At 36.8% G+C, this 21606-nt stretch overlaps 1 protein-coding gene across 1 annotated transcript in view; it reads left to right on the forward strand.

The window, feature by feature from the left end:
• cbx6b (chromobox homolog 6b) overlaps window positions 1-21606 on the forward strand; it is a 39973-nt gene that overhangs the window by 9633 nt on the left and 8734 nt on the right. Inside the window, exons 6-7 of the mRNA XM_049467875.1 lie at window positions 11642-12371; window positions 17797-18061. Of these exons, the coding sequence (XP_049323832.1) occupies window positions 11642-12371; window positions 17797-18061 (995 nt within the window). The remainder of the gene's footprint in view (window positions 1-11641; window positions 12372-17796; window positions 18062-21606) is intronic.

A 21606-nucleotide genomic window follows, 5' to 3' on the forward strand; every position in this document is an offset into this window, starting at 1 on the left:
TCTTCCTACTAAGACCGACACTTGCAGGCAAACACCAAAGTAAGCTTCCCTGCCCAAATCCCCACCAGGAGAATCATCCGTACTGCCATAGATGAGCTCAAGGCTTGTAATTCCTAGAGCTCCAGATTCACTTCGATGGCCAGATTTGTTGGGAGCTTTTAACTGATTACTAGCTGATTGATATCCTTGACAGCCAGCTACATATATAATGTGTTTTGCTTGTTCATTTGACAAGTCTGTTGAAAATTTACTGCACTTAAACTTGGCATTGTGTGTTGATTCTTATTTAAAGATGAAAAAGCGACTGCTATTGTAATGCTTTTATTATTATTATTATTTTTTTAATTTATTCAATCATGCAGAAAGGGTTTGCTGGCATGGTTCTGCATGGCTTGTGGCTTCAGCTCATCCAGCATCAAGAGTAATGAATGCACAGGAGGAACTGGCCTAGCCTTAACCTTACTATATGGACACAAAGTGTGGGGAAATGTGTTTTGATTTATTGTTTTTTTTTTTTTTTTTTTTTTTTTCTTCAACTTTACATGAGGCCAGAGATTTTTGTGCCCATTATAAAATGAATTCTGCAACATGGTGGTGCACTTAAGGCAGCGCCCTCATCTCACTGTGTATACCAGGAACTCTGCTCTTACATAATGGCCCTTTAATTTTTCAAATGGGGCTCCTCTTCTATAAAGCCTGACTGTCTCTTGGTCCTGCAAATCTCTGAACCCGTGCATGTGTGAATGTCTGAGTGAGACCAAGGCCACCGAGAGAAATTACGAGGTTAAATCTGATCTATAAGGTTCGATTCTGCCTTATCTATTTATATAGTGCTGCAGTATTAATGCTGAATTGTACACTCTGAAGTATTTTTGAAGCCAGTCTCAATCTGTGTAGATCTTGTTGTTCGTTCTGTTACAAATGTTTGTTTTTTTCCTTTAGTCCTCTGTCGGCCAAGCTGGCCAAAAAAGAGCTTCTGAATAATGTTTGGACTGTTGTGGAATTATTGATGATGATGATGATGATGATACCATTTTTATTTGCTATAATTAATGATAATGATTTTTTTTTTAAATAATAATTTAAAGGTTGATTTTATAATAACATAAAAAAAAAGCATTTTGATTGTGTATCCTGTACAGTTTTGTAATTGTCTGGGGAGGGAAAGATAAACTTTTGTACTCTGAAGTAGTGAGCCTAGAATAGTGTGTAAAGAGTTTGAATAAATGCTTGCTTGTGTTTTTAAGGCAGGTGCAGTTTGTGTTGTGTTCGGCAGAGGTGATTTGCCTTGTGTACATTTAATATGCACCTCTTCCCTTCAGCAGTGAAAATGCAGTAAAATGAAAGCAGTCTAGTCATTTGGGTGTAGTCAGCCTGCGCCTGAATGTTCTGCTGTTTTGTAGTACAATATATATGCCATTTAAGCAATGATCTGCAGACAGATCATTTTTATATTATCTTCCATCCCTAATTCACAATGTAGTAAAATGTAGATCATTAAAACAATACACCAATATTACAGCCTGAAAAAAATACAAATGAATGCATTTAATTATACATACTATATCACTGACTAGGGGTGGGCGATATGGCTCTAAAATAATATCACGATATTTCAGGGTATTTTTGCGATATCGATATACTTGGCGATATAGGAAAACTAAAATATGAGGAATGTATAATAATATATAATATAATAGGAATATAGTATAATAGTATATAAAAATATAGCATAAAATAATATAATGCAGCAAAAAATATTGCAGAATATTTAGTGCATGCATATAAACGGCAAACTAAAACAATTATACAATAAATACACCTAAAGCTTCACAGTAAATAATAGACTAATTTTAAGACAGAACAGCCCTATTATCACAATGTTTCTGTGTCACGATATATTGTATACGATATAATATTGCCCACCCCTATCACTGACATGTTTATACTAATTTAGCAAAATATTACAATGTATAAATTGATTCATTTCTTTTACTAAATCTAACATGGAAAGATTGTTTGTTGTCTATGCTGGTTGATTGTATGCTACAGATATAGCAAGTTGAGTTCTATAGATACAAAGCTACAATTGTCAGCCATGTTGTTAAAATTGCAATCAGAGCCTTTACATGATACCTGAGGAAGAGTCAGACTCGCCCACTCATTTGTAATCTCCCTTCTTCTCTCAGAACAACTGTTTCAAACTGCCTTCCTTGAGTTTACAGCATAATCTAAAGGACCAGAAGCAAAGCTGATTCTTTCACTGGATATAGAGTTTGTCCAGTAAGTATAATCTTTTAACGCTAAGGTAAGTGTGAAAATTATTACAACAAATGTTTACCAATACCTTTTCTGATGCGTGAGGATTTGGTAGTCACAAGACTCCACCCCAGGCAACATAAAGGAGAACACTGAGCCAACTGAACAACTCACTGAGCCGGTCATTCATTGTATTCATCATAATCTTAATTGCGATCTTAATTTAGGCCATTCTGAAGCATATTTTAGTACTAATTTGCTTATATATATACATTTAAGATAAACAGGCATGTATTAATTGGTTTTGTTGGTTGGTTGGTTTGGGCTGGGCTATAAATAAAATGCCTGTACTTGAGTCGTATGCACTGTGGCATCATAGTTTCTAAAATTAATTGTTTCACATCCAGAAAACACTGGCTGATTTTACATCTTAAGAACTGAACCACAAACATTTAGAACAAACACTAGTTTTCTTTTAACCCCTAAAATCAACTGAAAGTTGTGTTGGGATCTGTTTCCAAAATTCCAAGCAGGAAATTCAACTGAAACGGTCAGATTTCCTTCTCAGACGGTTGGGTGAGTCTCAACAACCCAGAGTTCAGAAACCATGATGGCTGAACCACACATCAACAATAGTAGTCTCATTAAATCAATTACACACAATTAATAGTACTGTCCTATGGAACCCCTAAGGTGACACCATGTAAAAAATAATACTGCATGGACATGACTTATTAAGGTGTGTGAATGAGATCCTAATGTGTGGCCACAACTTAAGACGTGTGAACGAGATCCTTATGCATGGACATGACTTATTAAGGTGTCGGAACAAGATCCTCATGCATAGACACGACTTATAAAGGTGTGGGAATGAGACCTTAATGCATGGACACAACTTATTAAAGCATGAAAACAAGATTCTAATGCATGGCCACAACCTATTAAGGGGTGGGAACGAGATCCTAATGCGTGGCCACAACTCATTAAGATGTTGGACCAACTAATTAAAGCATAGGAATGAGATCCTAATGCGTGGCCCAACTTATTAGGGTGTTGGAAACAAAATCCTAATGTGTGGCCATGACTTATTAAGGCATAGGATCAAGTTACTAATGCATAGACACAACTTATTAAGGTGTGAGAACAAGATCCTAATGCGTGGATACGGTTTATTAGAGCATAAAAATGAGATCCTAATGCGTGGCCACAACTTTTAAGGTGAGAAACAAGATCCTAAAATCCTAACAAGATCCGACACGGCTTATTAAAGCATAAAAACTACTAATGCGTGGCCACGGCTTATTAAGAGGTGGGAACGAGATCCTAACGCATGGACACGGCTTATTAAAGCATGAAAACGAGATTCTAATGCATGGCCACAACCTATAAAGGGGTGGGAACGACATCCTAATGCGAGGACACAACTCAATAAGATGTGGGACCAACTAATTAAAGCATAGGAATGAGATCCTAATGCGTGGCCCGACTTCTTAGGGTGTTGGAAACAAAATCCTTATGTGTGGCCATGACTTATTAAGGCATATGAACAAGTTACTAATGCATAGACACAACTGTGTGGGACAAGGTGTGACAACAAGATCCTAATGTGTGGATACGATTTATTAGAGCATAAAAATTAGATCCTAATGCGTGGCCACAACTTTTTATGGTGAGGAACAAGATCCGACATGACTTATTAAAGCATAAAAAACTACTAATGTGTGGCTATGGCTTATTTAAGCATGCAAACGAGATACTAATGCATGGCCATGACTTTTAAAAGTTGTGGGAAAGAGATTCTAAAGCACAACTTAATTATCTTGTCCCCACACCTTATTCACTATACTCCATAATGTGTCCAAATGGTATTGATAACAATGCTATTTGGTTTGGTAAATATTTGGTTGGATTTGCTGTAATAATTTGATATAAATGATTCTAAAAATCATTCTGGAGATGTTTTAACTGGAACTGGAACACGGTCAGCTAATTCCTAACGCCGACATCCATCTTCTGAGGTAAATGAAATATAGCATTAGTAACAACAGAGCTTCAGGATTTTGTTCAGTGTAGAATTTTTCACAATATTTCACACTGCTGGTTTTACCCACAGGCTTCCGTACCTCTTCCTCTTTGATATGGTTTCCCCACAGCTCTGTTATGTCCTGCAGGCCTGGTTGTTTAGATGTACACTAGAGGGCAGCACTGACTCACTGCTGTAGAAGTAAACACAACAAACAGGCCTCAGGCTGAGCATCCCTCCTTCCTGCCAGTTAAATTTTCATGTCATGCAGATTCTAGTGTGAAAAACAGGACACTTGTTCTTCTTCCTCATGTTTCCTCAGATTACTTGTTTTTCAGATTACTGAGAAATGTAGGACATAACAAATTAATTAAATGCTTTTCCTTCAACAAACGTCAAGCCCCTGGATCTACATTTTAACGTGTGTTTTTTTAAATATAACAACCTTGGGTGATATGTGAAACGTTCAGCAAAGTTTAAATGTGAAAAAACACTCCACAAACATCAACAAAATGTTCTTATCTACAACCTCTCTGAGAATGGTCTGGGTGTGAACTTAATATTGTGACAAAATAAAAGCAGCAGATAGGACGGTTTGGTCTGGACTGCTTTTTTCCCTAAATAAATGAAATTAAAAAAAAAAAATATATATATATATATATATATATTTAAAGTTTGTTTGATAATCTGAAAAATGTAATGTATGACAAAAAAGAAAGAGAAAAAAAGATCTGTAAAGGGGCAAATACTTTTTCACGGCACTGTAAAACATAACCACAATGTGTGTTTAACGCGAACTGATTCCAAAAACCCAAAAGTAAGTCTGTTACATGAAGAGAGCCCTCGCTCCCTCACATGAGCTTTAGCGGCTGACTCAGACTCGCAGCCTACCACCGTTACTGGCAACCCTCAATCACTTGGCAGCACATAAAGCCTTGAGACATAGAAGTTGCAAGTTAATAGCTTTTTACTTTAAACTGCACGTGTGATTTCACAGATCTGTAGGGCTTACTGGGGTTTTAATATCCGTAATCAAGGCTGAAATAAAACAAACGATGCAGAGCTTTCAGACCTCAAATAATGCAAAGAAAACCAGTTCCTATTCATAAAGTTTTAGTTTGAGTTAAGAAATCAGTATTTGGTGGAATAACCCTGGTGTTTAATCACAGTTTTCATGCATCTTTGCATGTTCTCCTCCACCAGTCTTACACACTGCTTTTGGATAACTTTATGCCTTTACTCCTGGTGCAAAAATTCAAGCAGCTCAGCTTGGTTTGATGGCTTGTGATTGTCCATCTTCCTCTTGATTATATTCCAGAGGTTTTCAATTTATTTTTAAGTGGTCTCTTATTTTTTCCAGAGCTGTATATATATATATATATATAGATATATAGTTTGATACACACTATGATGGTGCTGCCCCCTCAAAGAAGAGCAACCTGGTTAGCCCCCGGCTCTCCTTTGCAGCTCTACATGACTCCAGTTTTGCCCACAGGAGTGGTATATCCCCTGGCTAAGCTATGGCTCACTCACCACTACGCACACTCACACTCTGCCCACACGGTGAGGACCAGCCTGGCTAACCCCCAGCTCTTTCTCACAGAACCTTAAAGCCGGTGCTTTGCCAGTCTTTTCACGCTGCAGCAGAGCTCTCAATCTGCTCAATTCTGTCAAGTTTCTGAAGCTTTCCACAATAAAAAAAATAATAATTACTACATTTGCTGGTAATGTTGTAACGATGCCACTATATCCAGAATTTTATAACATATCAAGATTTTATGGGATAATACCTTACTTTCTGAAAGGGAATGCAAAGAATCCAAATACACATACAGCTCAGGAAAAAAATAAGAGGCCACTTAAAACAGATGCGTTTCTTTGATTTAACCAAATTGAAAACCTCTGGAATATAATCAAGAGGAAGATGGATGATCACAAGCCATCAAACCAAGCTGAACTGTTCGAATTTTTGAACCAGGAGTGGCATAAAGTTATCCAAAAGCAGTGTATAAGACTGGTGGAGGAGAACATGCCAAGATGCCTGAAAACTGTGATTAAAAAACAGGGTTATTCAATTCAACAATAAATCTTTATGAATATGAACTTGTTCTCTTTGCATTATTTGAGGTCTGAAAGCTCTGAATCTTTTTTGTTATTTATGCTATTTCTAATTTCCTACAAATAAATGCTCTAAATGACAATATATTTTTATTTGGAATTTTTTGGCACTTCTCGGTGAATAAACCTTAGCCATACTAAACATGCAGATAGCTGAATAGCTAGTTAGCTAGCTCACTTACCTACTAAATCTAAGCTGTGTTCCATTTACATTGGAAAGTTAAACATTCTGACACTGGTACACTCTTTCAAAACAGCTTAAGGCTTTGCTGTTCACTACAACCAAATTTGAAAATGAAGTATTGGTGCTTTTGTGGTAAATCCAACCAAAATATGTCGTAATAAGTTGTGATTGGTGCAGCCATCTTTGATTCTGAATTTGGGATTGATAAGGCACTTTTCAATTAAGAAACTCAAATTGTGGAGGCATTTCTAATTAAATTTCCTGCTTGAAACTTGGAAATTAGGACTGTTGCTGTTGACATCAGTACCCCTTGTAGGACTGCCCATGTTTTACACTGAGAGGAGAGAAATACTGGTGAAATCCAGCAGACATTATTAGACTCGGGTTAGGATATTCATGACATACTTTGTTCATTTACATTGGGGACCCCGAGGAGCCAAATTAACCTAATTAGAAAGACAAAAAAAATTGGCTCCCAAGGGTCTTTAAGGACGTGAAGAGTTCTGCAGCAGAGTGGAAATGTACCAGCCCATGTTTTTTGGCATTTTTCTGCCTGATGAAAAATGTATTTGGCCATCTTGATAGATTTACCTTCAGGGTGTTACATTTTTCAATGTCATCATCTGTGCTTTTGTATCGATGGATAGAAGAATAGCGTGGCTGAAAATAGACTCGGCTTTGTGAGCTCCAGTTTCGCTCAAACTGGGTTGCGGCTGATGTGGCAATGAATAAGTGTCTCTCTGCACAGCCTGAAGAAGAGTGTGATGTGTGTCAGTAAATGAGGGGATCCACAGAACTGCTGACCCACTTCATTAACACACAGTGTGTCCCAGTTCACACTCTGTGTCAGTGCTCTAAATCAATGGTGATCAATTACAGCTTTATAAACAGTACCTCGTTTTCTCTCTCTCTATTTTTCCCCCTAATAATAAATGGAAGCTTTGGAAGCTCATCGCATCTGTTCCACAAACTCACCCCACTTGAACTCTGCTTAGTAAAGATATATCCTGACTGTACTCTGCAAGGAATAGAAAACAATACTTACCCTTCTTGTTTGCCAAAAGTATTGTGTCCCATGACTTTTGCCATGTCCATCAAAAGCTGAAAAATAAATGCATTAAACTGTAAACTTACCTGAAGGTTATTTTAAACATGTGCCTCCAGCATTGAATGTGATGAGCATTGTTTACACACACAGAAGCCTCCAATAGGCAGAAGCCTCCAGTCATGATCAATGCTACCCACTGAGCTGTCTACTATATGTTTTAATACCTTCAATTGTGCGTTCCCATACACATCTGATACTGTGAATTGAGAAATTTTGAGGAAACTATAGAGGTTTCATCTATCTGGCTCCCACTATCAGACCTTGCTCAAATTTACGTAATTCTTGTTGCCTTGCCATGAGCACTCTGGCCAGTACTCACTCAGTAACTCACTAAAAAGATAATACCTCACACATTATACAGACGTGGGTGTTCCCAGGCTGTGCCTTGAGGTAATATATTACATTACATTACATTACATTTGGCAGACGCTTTTGTCCAAAGCGACTTACCATAGTGAAGTACAAAAATAATAGAAGTTAAAGGTAAAAACATCTTTAGACAGGGCTTAAAGGAGGCCAAAGGGAAATAATAGGATAGAGGAGTGAAGGAGGGGAAGAAGGAAATTAGGTTAGAAGTAGTTAGTGTGTTAGAGGTGTTAGGAGAGTAAGTGCTCTTTGAAGAGCTCTGTCTTCAGGAGTTTATTAAAGATAGTGAGAGATTCTCCTGATCTGGTAGTAGAAGGTAGTTTGTTCCACCATTGGGGAACTCTGTATGAGAACAGTCTGGATTGCTTTGTGTGAATGTTTGGCAATGCGAGGCGACGTTCATTGGAGGTCGTCGAGGTGTGAGATGACGACTGCTTGTACCAGGAGTTGGGTGGCCTGTTGCGTCAGAAACGATCACATTTTTTTGATGTTATAAAGCACGAAGCCACTGAGGCCACATGGTGCGTGAAGGAGAGCTGGTCATCAAACATAACACTCAGGTTTCTGGCAACCTTTGTCGGTGAGAGAGAGAGAGTCGATGGTTATAGTGAAGTTGCTGGTATAACCAGAAGTTCAGTCTTTGAGAGATTTAGTTGAAGGTGATGCTCCTTCATCCATGATGATATGTCAGAGAGACACTGCGATATCCGTGCAGAGATTGAGTGATCTTCAGGTGAGAATGACAGGTATAGCTGGGTGTCATCAGCAAAGCAATGGTAGGAAAAGCCATGTGAGCGGATAACCTGACCTAGAGGCGGTGTATATTGACAAGAGAAGGGGTCCCAGTACCGAACACTGGGGAACCCCAGTGGATAATACTTCATGATCACTGATAAATTTACATGCTGATGTCCCATGACTTTTGGTATTCCTCGATTCACATTGTCTCGTGTGTACTAGGGTTATGTCATGGAAGATGTTATTTAACATTAATATCACACACAGTAGACAGCGCACTGGGTAGTAATGATCGTGACTGGCAGTGTCCATGCAAACAGGTAAAGCACAAATCACATTTACATTTAATGCAGGAGGTCCCACAACACTAGTCCCGTGTCACGTGACATTTGGCATGTCAGCACATTTCGGTTGCTTTTTCCCAAATACCTTGGGACATGTAAAAAATGGCTGTCCAGCCCAGCTGTACTGTATATCTGGCATCATATCAGACATAACACTGCAGAGTCTAATCTCCTTACAGTGCAATTTTGCAGTCTCTCGTGCGCCATCTGCTTATGAACGAATGTGTTTGAGTCTATGAAAGCTGTGCAGAGGTGGGTCAGTGGTTAACACAGTAACATTCTTGGACAGTTGCCACAGAAGGACATGAGCTCACGCTTATCTGGGGCAGAGCAGCAGTCTATTTTTGACTGATCCCTGTACTTTCTTAAATATTATTCATGATTTAAACACTATACGACTGTACAATAAGTGTGTATCACTGATTCGGACCTACAGTAGGACACTGATTGGGACAGTCAACCTCAAGTCAATGAGACCCTATGACTATGGAATTGTATCTCTCGCTTCTTTTGCTTGTTTTGAAAAGATGGCTTACGATATAATAGCCTCTAATAGGCCTGTTACAATAATTATATTGTCGACTTACTGTACAATAAATGGACATGACCTCAATAATATTAGACAATCGTGACATCATCTATTATGTTTAGTTGAATGTTTGTTTACATATACTGTATAACAGTAAACAGTATTTTATTCAGTCCTGTAGACAGACATGACAAATGCTTTAATAACTGTGACTCCATACACACAGTTATTAAACCACTGGACTGCAGTAGGTAAAAAAAAGTTAAAAAGTCTATATTTCCCAAACTAATATTAATTAAAATTGTGTTTTCTTTAAAACGGTGTAATTGCATTATCATGCTATTATATTATCATTATCTCAGTGGTTAATGGCCTTAAAATGACAATAATATTGTTTATCGCAATACTTTTTGAGAAGATATATCGTCCACAAAAAAATTGCTATTGTGACGGGCCTAGCCTCTAAAACTGAAAACATAAAAAAATCACAACCATGTCTTGGCTTAACTTTAATATGCAGGAAATGGCCCTTGATGTACATATAAATAAATAAAGAAAGTAGTAATGCTCTGAAATGACAGACAAACTAAAACTAAAACATGCACCAGACAAAATAAAACATTTGACAGACTTTTTTAGTTAAAGAACTTGCAATTACAAACCTAGCAGAGGGCTTTAATTATGAATTGATGACATGATTGTTAACAGCAAGGTTAAAAAAAGCAAAGCAATGCTAACAGACACAGCAGCCGGCCTCACCTGGGCTGGAGCACAATGCAAACTAGGGCTGGGTGGTATTGTTAAAAAAAAAAAATTTGATATGCTTCAATTATATGAGCAATTCTTGATTGACGATTACGATATTTAGTCCTTACATAATAACTTCAGTTTTTTTATATGTAAACAATCAGAACCATTTAAAGTAAGACATTGTTTCCTTTACATTTCATATTACTTTTTTATGAATAGTTAGCAGCCCCTTTCAACCTTACCTGAAGCTTTTATATTAAACATGGTGCAAAAATAACCTACTGGTACTTCAGTTTAGGAAAAGTGTCAAATATGAAAATCACTGCCATGTAAAATCATTCTGTATAGGGTTCTGACAGAAGCAAGTGTCTATCTACTGAAATTTCCTCTTGCAGCTTCTAAATAATAAAATATGTACAATCTCAATTATGCCAGTTTGAAAATTAATTGAATTGGTAACTGTTTTTCTGAGCTGGATTACTCGCTAAGTTGAAGACAGACCAAAATCACTATGTAAGCTCATTATTGGCTAAATAACATTTGTTTCTCTTTTATTATCAATATATCTCTACAAGGACTAGAAAATATGTGTGTGTGCCTTCATTCTCGCTGAGGTGGTATCCATAAGTACCTTTTTAAGTACCTTTTTTTTTTTTTTTTTTTTTTTTTTTTATTATTACGTGCGCGCCTCCTGAGCTGAGCCCGCGCGAGCTGGGTGTGCTGAGCTGGGTGTGGACGGAGATTTCTCAAAGCGGGTCTGAACTCGAGACTATTGGCTGTTTATGAGCCTATCCGCGGTTACCCCGCCCACTCCGCTGGTCCCAGGCTGCGCTCGCTTCTCCCGGTCGGCGCGGTGAGGGACGCGGGAGAGGGGGCGCTGTTCTGCGGAAGAGGAGAGCAGATGAGCGACGGCGTCTGAGGAGAAAGCATCAGCTGTTCCTTCTAACCTGGTATTTTGCTGTACAGCTTACTGAGACTGAGGAAGGCGATGTAGTTTGTGGAGGGCAGACTGGAAGCTTCGTTTTTGAGCTTCTTTTTTGTTGGCTTTTAGGTTTTATTTATTTATCTATTTATCCGTTATATATTTTTTTATATAATTAACACCTAGCTACGTTTTTTTTTTACATTATTTCTTTTAGAAAGCTGTCCGTTGACCTGTCAGTCAAAACACATTTTTTGTGTTTACGTTTTTCAGTTTTTTTCCCATTATTTAAAATCTTTAATTTATTCTCCCTTTTTTAAAGCATCCAGTCCCCTTTCTTTTTTCTTTTTCTTTTCTTTATTTTTTATATATCTATCGCTTTTTTTCAACCGCCACCCTGAAGTTCATCGTTGTTATCCTGGCCGCCGGGATGGTGGCTTTCATCGGCGCTGTTATCTGCATCATCGCCGCGGTCCACAGCGGCTCTCCAGCGGCTCCCCCGCTCACCCAGAACCGCTCCGCCTCCCCGGCTCCCTTCTCCCCGGGCTCCGTGGCCAGAGCCGGGGCTCTGGACGCTCTCCACGCCACCGAGGCTCCGGGCGGCCCCGAGGCGCCCACCTTCTACGGGCTGACCGGGAGCATAGGCGGCGCGGGCAGCGAGCAGAGGGTCGTCTACAGCCGCCTGCTGTGCACGCCCGTGCCGCCGGGCCAGTGCGAGCCCAAGGCCGTCCAAGCGGACCAGCAGCAGCAGGAGGACGGGGACGAGGAGTCGGGGTCCCTGCGCGCCGCCGCCGAGGAGCTCCGGCACACCGCGCAGAGGCAGCAGGAGGAGATCCGGGCTGACCGCAGGACCATCCGGGAACTGGCAGGGAAGCTGGCGGAGTGCGAGGGTACCGGAGGAGGGGGAGTGGTGCAGGAGGAGAGGGAGCGGGAGAGGGGGATGATGGGTGACGAGGGGAGAGCTGGAGGAGCCGTGGAGGAGCTGGAGAGAGCCATACTGCACATGAAGGAGAGGATAGAGAAGCTGGAGGTGAGGAGGGAGCTTCAGGAGGGGGGAGAGCAACATGTTAAAAGCCTAAATAGTTAAAGCCAACCAACAGTGAGAGAGAAGATAAATAAACAGGCTGTTTTTGTGCTGTTGTGGGCACGATGTTAAAAACAAAAATCTTGATATTGTCAATATAATAACATAATAAATATTGTTACATATTTATTATGATATTAAAAATACTCAAAAAAATCTGTAGATCTCAAATCAAAAAGTAATGGTGCACTACAGGTGTTAATTCGACTGTCCTGGGTCTAAATACACTTGGATCAAATGTGTACACTATTTCCGTTCAAATCCACCTTTTTTCTTAATATTGGTGAACAATTTCCAACAGAAGGACTGTTGCTGGGATCAATAAAGGTTTTTACATGGCATCACATACTGAAAAAAGCTAACCAACAGTTGAAGAGAAGATAAACAGGCTGTTTTTGTGCTATAATGGGCACAATGTTGGAAAAATTGAACCCTGACATTGACATTCATTTTCTCAAATCAAAAAGTATTCATCTATAACCAACAGTTAGTTATTCAGTTGGAAACGTGTGCACTATTAATACCCTGACATGTTGAATGTTAGTAGAACGTTTCCAACTGAATAACTAACTGCTGGTGGAAACAATAGAGGTTCTCATATGTATCACTTAGAGAACCATTTGATTTACCCTTATTTGTAAGAGCGTGAGAAAAACAAACAAAACAAAAATCGATTTTGTGTTATATGGATTTGAATGGAAATAATGTACATATTTGAACCAATCATTTCAATACACATTGCCTTGTCCCAGGACTGTGTCTTATTAACACCTTATACATTTAAAACTGTGTATGTTTAGCAGTTTTAGTTTAACATTCATTAATCATTATATTGGGAAGATACCTAGCTAATGCAGTACGTTTACCTAACAGTTTAGGGGAACCATTACATAAGGTTAAGGCAACATTCTATTTTTTTTTTTTTTTAAACAAGTCATATCTGGTACCTAAACGTTCTGGGGAAATAAAAACCTTACATTTTTTATACCTCTAGATTCCCTGAATGTTGGGATTGGAAGGTTACTGCAAGGCTCACTTAAAAGTTTCAATCATTTTAAGGTTGCAGAAATATTAGTCTAACCTTCCTAACAGAAGAACTGTTGCTGGAACCAATAAAGGGGATCTCATATGGTATGATTTACAGAACCATTTGATTTACCTTTTTTGTAATAATTTAAAAAAAAACTAAAATTTGTTTCATTTCATTTCATGCATTTGAATACAAATAATGTACATATTTGAACCTAGTCATTTCAATGCATCTTTTGTTCAGTGTGTTTAGACCCACCTATAGAACACCTGACCCTCCTGCAGTGGCACTAATCTGGATGGATAATTGACATTAATATTAAGCCTACAGGATCTATTGGATTGTACATGGTGATACAATACATGCCACAGTACAAGGGTTACGATTCAGTATGTTGTGATACTGTAAGCAAGGTAATATTTAAAACTATAACACTATGCAAAAAATCTGAGTAAAAGAAAAGTTTATGTTTATGCAGACAGCACAGTGAATTCTGATAATATAATGGAATAGAATAATAGAAAGTCATTTGTGTAGATCTAAGAGGTTCATAAGACATTTTCATTTTTTTAGGGTCAAGTCAGAAGAAGAAGATTTTTTTTATTATAGCTACACAAGCACCAAATAAAAACAGTAGAAAATAAAATATGTGATCTTTAATAGATGCACTAATATTCTTTTTTTATTCAAAATAAAACCATTAACATCTAGTTTATGATGTTAGTCCAGTCCAGTCCAACCCCTAGCTACCTGTCCACCAACACAGTTAAACAATATTATCTGTTTAAACATTGGTTGTGAAATCGGTTAACCCCCCCCCCACAAAATTCTAGCATTGTTACACATAGAGGAAGGGTTGTGTATTGGCGAGAACCTGGCGATATGATTTGTATTGTGATGCAGGTGATAATTTGTGATAGTTTGCATAAAATTTTAGGAAAAATCATAGTATAAAAATCCACTAACATAGTAATATAATCAAAGATTCAAAGAAAAGTTTACTTTTTTACCTTATCAGTGATTATCTGAGATTTAACGACACAAAACAACACCTCTATCTTTATAGTAAGGAGGGTTTAAACCCACTGTGGTTCAATGTAATTTATATGATATACATGTTTACAATATGATTGAGATATTTGATATTTGTTTAATGGGTGAGAATCGATGATTGAACAAGTAGAATCAGATGTGCCTCTGCTTTAATGGAATAAAAACCTAAACCCACACCAGCCCATTGTGGATAAGATTGAGGTTTACAATATACAATATTGATTTTCGGTATACAATATCGATATTTTCTTGCACCCCTACATAGTTGTTAATTTTAAATCAAGGTGTTATACAGGCAGAATTCAATATCTGTCTGATGTTTAGTATGATTTGGTGTTTGGTTCCCAACAGAAGAACTGTTGGTGGAATCAATGCAGGTTCTCACGTGGCATCACTTAGAGAACCATTTAATGTAAAAACAGTATTTGACTGCAAGCTGTTTTCAGTGTATTAAGACCCAGGACTGTCATTTTCAACTAAAATTCACTGTCAGTACTGTCTAAGTCCAACATCCTTCTGATGTCTAATTGAAAGCTGATGTCTAGTTTATGCTTATGCCTATGATATAAAAAGAAAGCAGTTCTATCCCTTAGCAAAGGAGTATTAACACAGCGAAAGTCACAGAGTGATCATTTCCAGAACGACCCTACACTAACACACCCTGTGTGTGTGATTAGCAGCCTGGTGGGTGGTTATGAAGGGACTGTAAAGTTTAGCTCCCTGCTGACTACAGCCCATTTGTGCCCCGCTCACGAAGCGCCAAGCCGAGAGCAGGGAGATTTACACTCCTGCATTTTTTGGCTTCAGATGGAGACATCATTGCCATTTCTGTGCTTTATCACCACGCTGCAGTGGTTGGGCTCCTACGCCACGTACGCTTGCGTGATTAAAACCCCACGAGAGATCAATAATGCACGACTTCCTCTACACTAATGAAGAACCCTCAGAAGAGCATCGATTAGACGTCACAGTTTCACAGCGTGAGGCGTGAGAGCGAAATGAGAAACAGCATCCCCTGCTGTAGTGCTGGAATGACAGGTTGCATCCTTTATCACAATGATCCATGAGTGATCTGTGATGGTGTGAGCGTGTGTGATCACGTGGAAGCAGGGATGCAGTTGAAAGCACATTATGATTCTGAGCTTTGAGGAGATGAAGTGTAATTTTATGGCTTAGGCTGCTGCAGTGTGGGGTAATGGTGGGTTTTGCTGTCATAAATCCAGACTAATGTTGCAGCGAGGTTAGTGCTGAATTTGCACTATGCACAATATTTCTCGCGCCTGCATCACAGTGATGGCAACAAGTTAAATGTCTGTGTCTGTAAGCAAGAACTCTTTACTATCTTCTAAAAATAGCCTTTACTTCAAAAAAGAAGCAATGTAGGTCCATTAAAGTCGACCCAGCTCACAATTTTTGGTTAGTAGAACATTTTCTGGATGTTAAATTAAACATTCAATATGTCTTAGGACTGTCAAGTTTCCTGGATGTTCTTAAAACATATTTATTTAACCATTTTTTAAACATTCCGGTAACATCACTGCAATGTCACTTGTGACAGTGTTTTTGTTTTTCATATGTTTTTGCGAATTTTACTTTTAACGTTTTCATAATGTTACTATTCATCTAGATGGGAACATTATATGAGAAACGTTCTAAAAACATTGTGATGCAAACCATTATTCTGTCACATAATGAAAACCATTATTCTGTCACATGTTTTGTAAACCTTTTAAACCTTTTTTTTATAACGTTCTCTGTTAGTTGGGAATCTGAAATTATTAAGAAATTATTAAAATATTAAGAAATGATTCCTTTTTGCACCCTGCTCAGTATGAAAGCTGCTTGTGAGTTTGAAGGGAGCTGCTTGCCATTATTTAAAGTAGGCTAAGTTAAACTTTCATTTCTATATTAGTTTTATACAAGTTTTATTGTGCTTGCACAGTTTTGATTCCCTTGAAAATAAAGGTGGTCTGAATATTTTGATAGCTCTAAATTGTGTTGTTTGTTGCTATTTTGGCTTACCTACAAATAGGAAAAGCAATAAAACGATTTAAACTTTAAACGTTATATAAGAATAAAATAAATCTAAATTGTAACTGAAAATCACTAAAACTGAGTTTTGTTTTACTATATTACCTACTCCTAAGTCATACTAATTCAAGATACAAGATTTAAAACTCCAAATTCCTGTTCTTCTGTAATCCATAGCCATTTAAAAAGACATTCTTCAAGTAGTAAATGCATATAGAACCATGTTAACTCCAGACAGCAAGAATTTTGCCTGGATAAATATTTCTTACCTGTCATTAAGACCCCTGGCGAATGTTGACCTCAATCTCAGATTTGAAACTGAATCAATTTATTTAAAACATAGTGTTTTAAAACATTACATTGTAGCCTTTTCTTATACAAAATTATAAAGTCACATGACTTTTTCACACTAAAAAGTTTTTATTACATTACATTATCTTTTAAAGTGTTTTTATATGGAAAAATGTCCATTTATTTTCACTTTAAATTTGTTTATTTAAACCCATAAGAAATTAGAAACACAAAAACAAGTATTATATTGTCTGAGCAACACTACATAATTTTACACATTTAGAAAGGGATTTCTTAATGTTTTAGTAAATATAATGACTTTATGTAGAACATCTGACAGTTAAAGAACAATTTAAAGATGTAACCAGAATAAAAGTTTGCAACGGCATTAAAAAAAGTTGCCAATAAATTTACATCTCAAAGATTTGCATGGAAAAAAGACATTTTGACATATATTTGAAAAAAGTACTTAAATGGACCCTTTCCTCAAAGGTCAAATTAAGCATTCAAAACATGTTTTCTCTCTGAAGTTTCTTAGTGAAGTTTTTGTGCAAATTTCACTAACAAGCAGCAAAACTGTAGCTAAATATCTCAGAATTAACACTGAAGATGCACAAATCATCACAAACTGGCTTTAACAATATTTAGTACTCTAATAAAGACCTGAGTGTGCTTTTTTAAACATTGTATGGCAAATTGTTATGCCTGAAAGTGTGCAAAAGTACAGTTCTGTTGTGCTATTTTGTCAGTTTCTATAGCCGAAAAAATGGTAGATTGTTTAAGAAACTATGTAAGCTAATTTATTAAAAACTACTTTAGTAACTAAACATGTCTTGAGGCAAGTTTGCATATATATGGAAAAGCTAGAAAGTCTGATTTTTCACCAAATGATTCCTTTGATTTTCCATTGCTTTTCTTAAATAAGAATCTAAAGATCTGAATAACTGTAGTTTTATTAATTCGCAGTCAGAAATGGTTCCTTTGGCGATTCCGTTGACTCACAACCTCACAGAGACGGGACAAAAAAGCGAGATCAAGGTCCAGAGCACCAGCAAGGGTCAGGGGGCAGCGGTACAGAGGAAAGTGGAGGATCTGGAGGAAGAGTTGAAGAGAAGGATGAAGCTGCTGGAGGAGGAGAGGAAAAACCTTCGACAACAGTCTCAGAAACATCAAGATCACATTGACCAAGGCCTGGACGCTATCCACCAGCGCATCAGCAGCCTAGAGCAAGGTGAGAGAAAGAAAAGAAAGACATGAAGAGTAAAAATGAGCAATGTTAAATATACTGGCTAGTGTATCACTAGTAAACCAGAATTACTGAAACATAACATAATTGTTTTTTGATTAGTTTTGGTGATATAAAAAAAAAACAAGCATTAGAGACAGTATATAATATCATTCTATATTACAATATTACATTTCCATTCTCCTATTGAAATTACAGGCTCAGACTGTTTACTTTTACTGAATTTAAGTCCTATTTGGACCTATGTAATTATAATAACCCAACAACTAGTCTGCAATTAGTCGATTAATCATCAATTATAAAAATGTGTTCACTCAAATTTTAATGGTTGAATAATTGTTGTGAAAAAATGTCAATTCGTTTTAACTTCAATTTTCATTTAAACCCATAAAAAACAAACACAAAACCAAGTATTATATCATCTGAGCAACACAGAAACAGAATCTTACACATTTAGAAAGGGACTTCTTAATGTTTTATTTAGTAAATATAATATATACATTTATATATTTTATATAGAATATCTGACAGCTAAATAACACGTTAGAAATGGCATCAAAAAAGTTGCCAATAATTGCACAGCTCCTAGGTTTGGCTTGAAAAAAATAACATTTTGACACATTTTTGAAAAAATTACTTAATTTCTTTATTTCTTTATGTTTTTTCTTCATTTGATAGACTGCTTTCACTTTTATTTCTATTATTTAATACAATAAATAATTCATTTATTACATTTTTACGTTTTATTACATTGTGATAACATGCATTGATGATTGCTGTAAATACATTTAAATAAGCTGTCAAGCTTTATTACTATACAACAGGTGACATTGACTGGTGATTTCCTAATCGCTGACTAATAAAAAAAAATCACCAGATTAGTTGACTACCAAAAAATCATTAGCTGCAGTCCTAGTGAAGACACTGCTCTCCATCCTACAAACCATTATTTTCTTATACTTAAACAAACACAGTGTCAGAACATAATTTTCAGCTTTATTAATTTATTTTAATATGATTCAATGGTTAAAACAGAAACTTTGCGTGCACTATTTAGAAGTTACCGCCCTTTTTTTTACATAGTCTCTCTGTTTTAACTGGTTTAAAAGTCCTTACGCTCATTTTCCTTCCTGTGTAACAAGATTAAAGTGTAAATTACTCTGGATATGAATGTCGGACAAACGCTGGAAATGTAAGAAGCTCTATTAAAGCATCCTTGTCTGAGCTTTGTTAGGTTTCATGATAAAGCTTTAACATTTTTACTATAAACAAATCTAATTCAAAACCATCAAAACTACAAAAAGATACAATATTGAAGCCAGTTTACTATTCATACCATAATACACATTTATTTCAAAACATTTGTTTTGTCTCCCTCCTTGCTAAGAAGTTGTAGAAGAGGTTCTAGCATTTTAACTTGATTAATCACGATTAATCACAGAATATTGTTGTGATTAATATGATACATTTTTTTTTATCAATTGACAATATTTTTTGCTTCTTACATTTATTTGCATATCCAAATCTATTTATTTGCATATTGCAAATCTTCAGCAAAATCATAAAAAAGAAAAGAAATTCTATATTAAAAAGAAACCATAAACACAAACAGAAGCCAGGAGAGACTTTCTGCAGAATATTCTCAAGGCCTTACAGTGTCTGCAATTACAGTTTTTTAGAAAAGGTTGATTTTTAACGGAAAACTCATTACCGCTTCAGTGCGCTGGATCAATTATGCAGAACTGTTCAATATTTAGCCGCCCACTGAGGGGCTATAAATAGACAGTCCAATACATCTTACTCTATATCACGTTTCGCCTTCTGCACTCCTTCTATTCATCCAGCACAGGATTGATTTGGCTGAGGTTTTGGGGCGGATTGGATCGTGTGATGGTGCTCTTATCATGGTATTCAGGAGATAACCTGCTGTGTTGTTGCACCAATAAACCAAGGATTTCATCAGATTCGACATAAGCTTAAAGCGACTTCATGTATGATTAAACACGTATTGGTACTTTTACTAAAGACTGCTATTCTTTGTAGAACAGAGCATGAATTATTGATAGATACGTTGCTGGCATTTGCTATTAGTGATTGTTAACTACATGCATTAAATACTGTTTCAGTTAGCGATTGTGGATTTTGTTGGCAGAGGACTTCTGTTTACTGCTTAAGGATTTAGTTTTAGAGCCAGATTCTCAAAAATGAATCTCTCCTAGTGGTCTAAAACTCTAAATCTAAAGACTATCAATAATGAACATCAAATTAAAATAATATATTAATTAGTATGTTTTAAAGAACAGCATAAAAACAAGTAATATAGTGGTTTGGGTACAATTAAGTGATATTAACTACAGTATATAAATTGGTTGAGAGTATATTTGACTCAGATTATGACTTTTTAAATAGCAGTTTTGGCCAAAAGACGTGAAAAGTAAGCTTGGACCTGGTTCAATCCTCTGGAATGGCAGGAAATATTTATCCCCAACATTCATAGCTGAGGTTTCCTTCCTCCTCTTCCTCCTTGCTGTACTCTACGTGGGGCAAACCGCTAGCTGATAGTGCCCTGGGTTACCGGAACACTCCTTAGTCTAGTGCTATCGGGCATTCGGGCAGCATTTACTAGCGCTAAGTGCTGCTAACTGCGGCTAGCACTGCTAAATTAGTGCTGTCTAGCATTGCTAACCGCAGCTAGCGCTTACCCTTGGACTAAATACTGTAAAAAAAACGGAAGCTCTTTACTCACCCAAATAAACAGTTTTTAGAAGAGAAATCTGTGTAAATTAATCTTCAGCACTTGTATGACTTTGAAAGAAAGGTATTATTACAGTTTTGTTTACAGCTTCCCCATTAGAAAGGAAACATGGAAACACCTTTGTGGTCGTTTATTTTTTAATCATTTCGGTCAATATGATATAATTCCAATATCAATATGAACAGTAAGCCACTGCCTTTGGTGTATGTAATCATGTGCTTATAGAGCTACGACTATATGATAAACATATTGTATTACGATATTTAAAAAGACAGTTACAGATTCGGCTGTTTAATTCAATTCAATTAAATTATTTATTAATGACCACACAACAAGTTGGTGGAATTTACTTACAGTACAGAAAAACATGCTCGTATCTCTGTGTCAGAACAGACAACAAAAACAAAGACAATGAATAAACAAATACATACAAAAGAAAATTCAGTTAATAACCTGGTTAAGTAAAAAAAAATATTTGAATCTGACTGATTTTGTTGTTCTAATGCTGTTTCATGCATACAGTAGTACAGTCATTTTTTTTTTTTGCTGCACATTGTTCAATTAAACAGGATGTTTTACTCTCTCTGTAATGAAATGTACAAGTGTTCTGTGTACAAGTATCAGTGTTCTGTGTTCTTATTGAAGTATATTGTCCATACGATAAAAAAATGTATCACAATATATTAATAGAATAACAATATATTGCCCAGCTCTAGCATATACTGTATGCAGCACTCACTGTATTCAGTGGTGATAAAATACATTTCCATCCCTT

Source organism: Astyanax mexicanus, chromosome 19 (assembly GCF_023375975.1).
Source record: "Astyanax mexicanus isolate ESR-SI-001 chromosome 19, AstMex3_surface, whole genome shotgun sequence".
Classification (NCBI taxonomy): Eukaryota; Metazoa; Chordata; class Actinopteri; order Characiformes; family Acestrorhamphidae; genus Astyanax; species Astyanax mexicanus.